Source organism: Rhincodon typus, chromosome 9, assembly GCF_021869965.1.
Source record: "Rhincodon typus isolate 14 chromosome 9, sRhiTyp1.1, whole genome shotgun sequence".
Taxonomy (NCBI): Eukaryota; Metazoa; Chordata; class Chondrichthyes; order Orectolobiformes; family Rhincodontidae; genus Rhincodon; species Rhincodon typus.
The window spans coordinates 79445936-79455902 of NC_063340.1; the positions used below are offsets into that span (position 1 = coordinate 79445936).

General features: G+C 37.4%; 1 protein-coding gene across 6 annotated transcripts in view; it reads right to left on the reverse strand.

Moving 5' to 3' along the window:
* The window catches only part of akt3a (v-akt murine thymoma viral oncogene homolog 3a), a 460369-nt gene that overhangs the window by 336362 nt on the left and 114040 nt on the right, over positions 1–9967 (reverse strand). For all 6 annotated transcript variants that reach the window (XM_048601225.1, XM_048601227.1, XM_048601226.1 and 3 more), the window contains one exon: positions 9014–9139. In XM_048601225.1, the coding sequence (XP_048457182.1) occupies positions 9014–9139 (126 nt within the window). The remainder of the gene's footprint in view (positions 1–9013; positions 9140–9967) is intronic.

The following is a 9967-nucleotide window of genomic DNA, read 5'->3' on the forward strand; positions in this document are numbered from 1 at the left end:
CCTGACTACTTGCTTTCTCTTCACGTAACTGTACAATTTCTTATTGATCTGTATGTCTTTGGCAAGTTTCCTTTCATAAGCCCTTCTAGTAGCTCTTATAAGCTGCTTTGTGGCTGTTTCCTTGTCTTTGTATCTTTCCTATTCAGCAGAATCTGAGCTGTTCTTTGCTTTTTTGTGAGCACTTTTCATTTTAGATAAGAATGGTGCACTACAAGCCTATCAATGCAATCTTCTAGTCAAGGAATAGGGTACAAATCCATCATTGTGACTGTTTTTACTTCGCTATAGACTACACAATCCAATTGAACTGTCTGGTTTAGGAACCAATACCACGGGTGAACCAAGCCAGATTATTCAAAGTTCTATCAAATGATTCTCCAACATGTGTTGACTTATCTTTGTTGCTTGGGCCTGTATCTTCAAGTTTAACTGATAGAAAATAAAATCTGAATTACCTACATTAACATCATGTTTGGTTAATGTAATACCCACCCTCCAAGTATAATCTTTGCAAACTTCGTTGCATTTTCTGAGCAATTTCATTATATTCTCTGTTGATCTTTCTCCAGATAGGAGTAGGTTTCCAAATTTGTTAAAAGTAGGAAGTTTGCTATGGTAAATGCCCACTTCTTTGTATAGGTCCCTCTTTCTTTTACCCTCCTGTATTATATTTACTACTTGACACACCTGTGCTTTCTCATCGTCTTTATTACAGTATTGTTTCAACACTGTCACATCACATAATCAATCAATTTGTTTTCCTACAGTCAGGTGTATTAATTAGACATCACCTTCCTAGCCTTTTAACTCCTTTGTAGGAACCACTGAATTTTGCTTTTAGTAGATCACCTTGTAAAGGCAACAGAATCAAAACTTCATCTCCTGCTTTGAAATTTCGGGTTGTCACACATTTATCTGCCCACTCTAGTCTTATTTTGCAATTTACAAATGTTTCTGCACAACTTTACACACTCCTGTTAACCTTTTGAGAATGTGGACACATAATTTGACACTGAAGATGAGTTTTTCTGACTTAATTTTTCTCTAATCAGTTTTAGTCATCCTCTTATTTCATGGCCATAAACTAATTCAAATGGGCTGAAGCCAGCAGATTCAGTCAGTGTGTCTCTGGTTGCAAATAAGAGAAAACATAAATAAAAACCAAAAGAACAGCGGATGCTGTAAATCAGGAACAAAAACAAAAGTTGCTGGAAAAGCTCAGCAGCTCTGGCAGATTCTAAGAAGAAAAATCAGAGTTGCTGTTTCAGGTCCGATGACCCTTCCTCAATTCTGAAACAGTAACTCTGAACTTTTCCAGCAACTTCCATTTTTGTTCAAGAGAAAATCTAACCCACGTCCCAATCCTTTGGACACTCATAACAATTGGTTTTGAGTCTGGTGATACCTCTCCAAAGCACCTTGGGTCTATGGATGGTTGATTTCAGTTGTTAAATCCCCAAACTACTGGTGAAATGTTGAAAATGCTTTCACAAAGTTTGATCCTCAATCAGATTGTATTTCCATTGGTAGACCGTAAGTGAAAAACTCTTTGGTTTTTCCACAGTGTGGAGTGGGTGGAACACAGCAGGCCAGGCAGCATCAGAGGAGCAGGACAGTTGATGTTTCAGGTCAGGACCTTGCTGTGATTCTCCAGCTCCACAATGTGTTGTCTCTGAATCCAGCATCAGCTGTTCTTGCCATCTCTAGGTTTTTCCACCATCACTTTAGCTCCAAATGTCCTCAAGGGAAATCGAGGAGACATATCCATAATAATCAGGATATATTCATTTCTGACTTCCATTTTAGATAATGACACTACGCAATCCACTAGTACATGACTGAATAGTTCCTCAGAAACCAGTACGAGAATTGGGGTTTAATTACATGTTGAATTTTACCTACAACTTGACAAGTATGGCATGTTTTATAAAACTGCACAACATCTTTATTTGGTTTTGGCCAGGGAAAACATCAGCTTATGGATGCCTGAGTTTTTTTGAAAAACCATTTGCCCTGCCATGGGAATTTCATATGCTGCTGACAATCCTGCCCAGCTATTATAGGAAGATACTACTATCTGATGTGCAACCATCCATTATTCACCAGTGGGTCTATGAGGGGGTCTCCACTTCTTCATCAGCACTCTTTTCTTAAGATACCAGCACTCTAGAACTCCTTCATCCTCTACTTCCATATCAGCTGTCTATTCATTTACTTAATTCAGGAATTTTTTTGCGTTTCAATTAGTGATGTCATATCAAACATGCTGCTTGGCCTGCTGTGTTCATCCAGCTCTGCACCTTGTTGTCTCATAGCAAACACTGCCTGAATTATTTCCAGCTTTCAGGAAAATTTCACTTACCCTTTCAATTGTTTGTGATGTCACATCAATGTTTGTTAATAGATTTTATTTAACCACCACTCTAGTTACTACATACAAGGGAAAGAAATACCAGAAACATGTTCCCACAAGTGTTCATGAACCTCCTTTGGACATTCCAATTATGGGTGAAGCTACGACCTTTCATCCTGCCACATCATTATTTAGAAGAAAGCATACTCCCTCAATAGGTAATGTCTTTATGGCTCTGACTTCTCCTGATATCAAATCACACTCCAGTTGTATTTCATATTGAATCACAGAATTCCTACAGTGTGGAAATAGGCCATTCAGCCCACTATATATTGGAACCGAAATATATTCTCCACCAATCCCATTTATTAATACCTTAGCTCAGCATCAAACTCTGTGGATGGAAAACACAGAGTTTCTCTACTAAAAGTAATCATGTCATCTGCGTTTTCTAGTATGGCTATGGGTTTAGCTACCTCACTTGAAGGAAAAGGAGTCACCTCCCCTTTCAAAAAAATTTTGCACATCTCTCAAGTCGCTGAACAATTTTTGTTTTAAATTAATGATAGAATTTACCTCTGGTCTTTTTGCAATAGTTAGAGCTACAACTAGGTCCATGGTACTATCTTTTTGAGTTCCCTTTTCTGATATTTTACTAAGTCCCACGGGTTTATCTTGCAACTTCCAACATTCTGAAAGCACACAGCCTAACTTATTACAATAGAAACATTTAAACTTCCAAACTCAGCAATTTCTTTCTTAACCTGAGGAGTTCTTGGGGTGTTCCCTACTGCCCATTCTCTATCCTGCCTCTCTCTCACTCTCCCACCTCTATTCTCAAATTTTTGGGGTGATGTAAAAAAGGTTTATGGATTAGTTCATAATCATCAACTACTATAGCTGCTTGCCTTGCCACTGTTACCTTTTTGTCTTTTACTTGAGTTCTGATCACACAAGGTAGCGCAGTTTTAAACTCTTCTAAAGGAAAAATTTCTCAGAGCATCACAAATATTCTCAGTCTCTAATACGCTTATCCACTTGTCAAAATTATTTTATTTAGCTCTCTCAAACTCAACATAAAAGCTTGTCCAGGCTATTTTTGTAAGTTCCAAAGCTGCTGCCTGTATGCTTCCAGGACTAACTCATATATGCTTAGAATATTCCTTTAACCCCAGCATAATCCCTTGATCATTCTTCCAACAGGGATGCTTAAATCTCTTATGCTTTACCAGTTAACTTACTTGGCATGGGCAAGGTCCAATCTTCTTTTGGCCATTTCATTTGGGTTGCTATTTTCACAAACAATATGAAACATGCTTCCACAACGTTCTCTTCAAAATGTTGGTAAAGCCTGCACTATGTTGAATATCTCCCGATTTAACCAAGGATTATAGCTAGAAGTTTCCTATTCCAAGTCACTAAAACCTCTGGTTTAACTTACCTAAACTACATCATGTGAGATTTAAATTCTTGTTCTCGCACTCTTTTTCCTATCTTCTTACTGCCCCTTCCTTCTTAGAATTCTAAAGGCAGTCAATCTCCAATTTCCTGATTTCCAATTGCCTTAACTGCAACTCAGAATTCACTGATGCATCAAATGGACTGTCTGTAACACTTGGCTTTTCTGTTTCCACTAAACCTAACTCTTTCCTTATTAGATCTATAGCCTTAGTTTGCTCTGGCTACTTTACTTCCAGATTGCTCACTAACTATACAGATCTACTTTAATTATACTCTGCAACTTTACCGGGGAAACTTCTGACACATTCAAAAACCTTCAACAATTTCCAGTGCTAAGTCTGTGTACAAACTTGGGTGTCAGATTACCCACTCTAAGACATACCAAAATCCAATTCCCGACCTATGTTGCCACCGTTCTAACATCCCAGATGAGTTCCTAATTATTTTACACAGAGACAGACTGCCAAACCAAATTATCCTCCCCATCTCTGTATTTGCAACACAGTAAAATCAAAACATGCAATAAACCTCAAAATTGCCTCAAAGGTTTCTCACCAGACATTATGAACAACTGATGCTAAACACCAAGTTTATACATTAAGCAAAAAAATCAATATATTATTAATCCAGTAGCTTTAGCTGAGCAAAATTAAAGAACATGGTTATCTAATCCATGTTTGCGATTTAAACCTGATCTTTTTCAATTTTAGCCCCAACACTCTCAGACAAACAGTTAAGAGATAAATTAAAAGAAAAACAGAGATGTAACCGACTAGTGCACTTAAGCAGTTTCAGCAATTCACAGCATCATAGGCACATGGGATTGTATCTTGCTTGATTCCTGAAGACATTGATCAATACAAATAGCATTAACTAGGCTAAGGTATATTCACATAATTCTTGACTGGAACTCTATTCTGCAAACTTTCACAAGTTCACAGTGAAGATCTTGGCTGAGGTGCAGTGACCATCAAGTTAACCACTCGTCATCTCTCTCTAATGAGAGCAGCTTGCGTGTCCTCTGAGACTATCACAACTTTACCTTTATTTTAAATGATTGAACAAGTCAGATTCCAGGCTGGGATCTGGGAAGATTGATTTTTTTTTGTTTTTAATGAGATGGTCTTCGCTGAACCACAAACACTCAATGCTGTGGATTCAGGTTCAACAATCAAGCAGAAGTTTACACTAAAAAGGTTAAATTTGTGTTATTTACTCTATTTTAAGATTTCAAAACACATGTTACAATATAATCCCATGAATCACAACAACACTCCTTTTCAGTACTCACACCTAAGAGAATTTCCTTTTTCACATCTACAGAGCTTAATTCAACTGTGGCTTCAATTCCCTATCTTGAGAATCTGACAAACTCTTCCTAGAGTTTTCATACAGCTTAGATTTTCTCAGCTTCAAATAACCTCTTCTAGGTTTTAACCAAATACTGAAACTCTAAAAATAAACTCCTTACACTGAAGTAACGTCTTTCTTAACATTCCTAAACTATCTCTCTTTCTCAGAAGCAACTGTTTTACACATTGAGTTTCAGCTAAGATTTCTACAAACTGCCCCAAACTGAAGCCAAAAAGCTTTTATTCCCCATAATTTATGGGTATTTTCCCCAAGCCTATGAAGATTCTGGAATTTTTAATCTGAAAGTCTAATTCAAAACACCATTTATTTTGTTCACTTGTAAACTTTCCCATGTAAACAAATCAACATTTCTCTCCAGGAAGTCTCGAACTCTTTTTTTTTTAAAATGTCACCATGGCTGCAAAAAATGTTGCAAATTAATCATTAAACCTGATCCATCACTTAGTAAGCGCCCATTTGCCACTACAAATTTCAAAAACCCAAAATAACCCATACTAAAATGTATATAAATCACACACTTTACATCCCAGTATAAACAAGATGGCTTTGGTTTTGCTATCATGGAAATGCAGAAAGTTATTACTCATTTAAGAGCACTGCTTTTCATCATTTATAGAAATGATTTGGACGTGAACATAGGAGGTATGGTTAGTAAGTTTGCAGATCACACCAAAATTGGAGGTGTAGTAGACAGCAAAGAAGGTTATCTCAGAGTACAATGGGTTCTTGATCAAATGGGCCAATGGGCTGAGGAGTGGCAGATGAATTTCATTTAGATGAATGTGAGGTGCAGCCTTTTGGAAAGGCAAATCAGGGCAGGACTTATATGCTTAACGGCAAGGTCCTGGGGAGTGTTGCTGAACAAAGAGACTTTAGAGTGCAAGTTCATAGTTCCTTGAAAGTGGAGTCACAGGTAGATAGGATAGTAAAGAAGGCGTTTAGTAAGCTTACCTTTACTGGTCAGTGTGTTGAGATTAGGAGTTGGGAGGTCATGTTGCGGCTGTACAGGACGAATGGTTAGGCTACTTTTGGAATACTACGTGCAATTCTGGTCTCCCTGTTATAGGAAGGATGTTGTGAAACTTGAAAGGGTCCTGAAACGATTTACAAGGATGTTGCCAGGGTTGGAGGGTTTGAGCTATAGGGAGAGGCTGAATAGGCTGGGGCTATTTTCCCTGGAGCGTCGGAGGCTGAGGGGTGACCTCACAGAGGTTTACAAAATCATGAGGGCATGGATAGCGTGAATAGCCACAGTCTTTACCCCAGGGTGGGGTGTCCAAAACAAGCAGGCATAGGTTTAAAGGTGAGAGGGGAAAAATTTAAAAGGGACCTAACGGGCAACTTTCTCACACAGAGAGTGGCATATGTATGGAATGAGCTACCAGAGGAAGTGGTGGAGGCTGGTACAATAACATAATTTAAAAGGCATCTGGATGGGTATATGAAGAGGATGTGTTTAGAGGCATATGGGCCAAATGCTAGCAAATGGGACTAGATTAACTTAAGATATCTGGTTGGAATGGACGAGTTGGACCGAAGGGTCCACTGCCATGCAGCACGACTCTGACTCTAAGACGAAAAAGGCAGGTGGATACAAGAGAAACACATTGAGCACTACTTAGAAATAGTGCTGAGAGTTCAGAGGGGACAGAATAGGAGGACTCATTGTTTATCATCAAAAGTGGCTTGAAATGAGCTTAGTTTTGGAGATCAGCATATAGAATCATTTGGATAGAGATTAGAAATAGTAAAGGGAAGTAACTTATGGGGGCCATTTACTGCACCCTCCAAAGAAAACAGACAGGGTAGACAGCAAAAGATAATGCCAGCTTGTGACAAAGGTACAAAGATAATCATGGGTGATCTATGTACACATCTGTCGAATTTAATTAGCAAAATTAGCCTAGATGAGGAGTTCATAGATTGTTTTATGAAAAATTTATGACAGAAGTACATTCCACAGCCAACCAGAGAGCAGGCCTTACTAGATCTGGTATCGTGTAATGAGACAGGGTTAATTAATGACCTTAATGAAGATTCCCTTAGGTAGCAGTGATTATTATAAATGACTGAGTTTCACATTCAGTGTAAAGGAGAAAAGAATGGCTGACACACTAATGTTTTAAATATAAAATGAGGGCATGCAGATAGAGCTGGGCAAAGTGAAGTGAATAACTTGCTTCAGGAATAATTCAGAGATGTAATGACAGGCATTTAAAGGAGATTTTCAGAATTGTCAGAAAAGATACATTGAGAGAGATGAATACAGATTTCAAGGGAGAATAAAGTATCCATAGCTAATGATGGAAGTTTAATGATCGTATCAGATTAAAAGAACAAAGCAAATAATCCTGCAGAGATGAATGGCAGGACAGAAGATTGAACAAAATGTTAAGAATAAAAGGAATGGCTAAACGAGTATGACTCTACAAACTGGAGTACGAGAGAAAGCTAGCTAGAAACAAAAGCAGTTAAGAGTTTCTACAGGTATTTAACAAGCAAGTAATTAAAATGAGAGATAGTAGGAACTACAGATGCTGGAGAATGCGATAACAAGGTGTAGAGCTGGATGAACACAGCAGGCCAAGCAGCATCATGAGCATTGGTTCTCTATTAATTCCCCAGTTTCAGTCTGTTAATGGAAAGAAAGCAAATAGCAGATGAATTGAACAAAATTGTGTCTACTGCAATCTGTCAACACTACAAAGGATGAACATAATATGAAGGATAATGGAGGTAAATAAAGCAAAGTATCAGCACATATTCACCCCATGCTTCTTGATCATACAGTAAGGGGCACTAGACAAATTAGAAATATGACAAGTGCAAAACGAATCTTGGAGTACACCTGAGGTGATATATAAACATTGTAGAATGCATTATGAAGGTGGAGTGGCTACAAAATAGTTAAGAAAGGGAACAAGGAAGTGTGGTACAATGAACAATCAATGGAAGACCTTCTGGCAGATGGTACAGATATTCTTGTCAAATTCCAGAGCGATTAAAGAGAATTTTAGTAGCACTATTATCATAGATGCCCAGACCATTACTGATGTTTTGATGAGCAGAAAGGAAGATAAAAGGACTGATGGATATGGACATATTTAGTTGTAGCATGTTTCAATATCTTGGACAATAAGGTGAAGTTGAAGATGGGGCAGCAGCTGAATAGCAGAATGGTCCAGGGTAGCTACCCTGTAATAACATTTTTTGTTTTGACAAGATGTTGGAACAGGGTTGGAAGGAAACTACATCTGAGAAAGGAAACATAACACTAATTCAAGATAGCTGAGTAACCATAAGCAAAGATGATCAAAGGAACTCAAAATGTTTTTCACATAAAATTCACATGATACAAGCTGGAATAGAAATAAACTAAAATTAAATAATGCTGTGATATTGAAACAGAAGCAGATACTGCACTAACCTACATATAACACAGTGTACAGCTAAAGTTAAAGTCTTGGGATTGCAATTTGTGTTCACATCACTGTAGAAAAACTGACAGCCTCACTTTTTCTCAAAAAATCAATTCTGTTATCAAGTAGAGTCATCACCACACATTTCTCTGATAAAATCATTTTAAACAATAATATTCTCCCTCTAGAATTTCCTTTACCATGAATACATGAGTGCACAAAGGATAATACTGGAATATTCTGTCCAGTAAAGCACCTCCAGAAATTTCAATAGCAAGCTTTTTATTCAACACAAATTAAAAGGATTTGCAAAAATGTGTGAGCGAAATGCATTTGACTTATTGGAAATTACACTGAAATAATACTACATACATCGGAAAATAAATTTGATTGCACAAAGACTTACTTGCCACTGAGAAGTTATTTAAAGGATATGGTAAATCTGCATCTTGAGGCTTCTCCTTATATCCTATGAAGGATCCATCTGTCTTCAACAGAAAGTACCTTGGTCTCCAGTTTTTGATATATTCCCCTACCACAAAAAATAAATGTTAATTCCTCGGTCCTATTCCAGAAGTAAAATTTTAAAAGAGACATAACCAAAGTAGAAACACTAATAAAAAGGAGAGAATGCATTGATGTTCAAGCTGAGATAGATCATTACTAACTGAAAATAAACAGTACAGGAGGAGGCCATCTGAATCACTAACAACCAAGAAAGAGCATTCCAGATTAACCCCATTTTCTAGCTCAGTCTGTGCCCCTACAGGTTACAGCACTTCAAGTGAATATTCAAATTAAATGCATTGAGGGTTTCTACCTCAAATCACCCTCTAAGAAATGAGTTGCAAAATTATTATCACCTTCTGCGTGAAACAAATTCACTACAACGCCTGCTGAATCCTCTTGCTAATTACTTTAAATCTACACCTATGTCACTGACCTCTAAGGGAAACTGGTGCTACCATCAATTTAAGTACCTCAATTTAACACAAATTGGTATTGATTTAAACAAAACCAACTGCTACAACACATATTTCAAATCAACATAACATGGAAAGAGGATTCCCCATTCTATTATGATCACAGCTGATACCAGTAATGAACACATCAGACTCCAAAGTGAAACCTAGCTTGATAGACCTTAACTGATCTTTAAACAAAAGGAAGTCATTTACTGAAAATATTGACAAATTGGTGGCTGTACTTTTAAACAGAATAAAACATTTAAGCAAGATAAACATGCTATACTACACTGGATAAAAAGATTGAAAGATTTCAGTACACATGTTAAAAAAAGGAATGAAATTCATACAACAAGGTGCAAGGCTGGATGAACACAGCAGGCCAAGCAGCATCA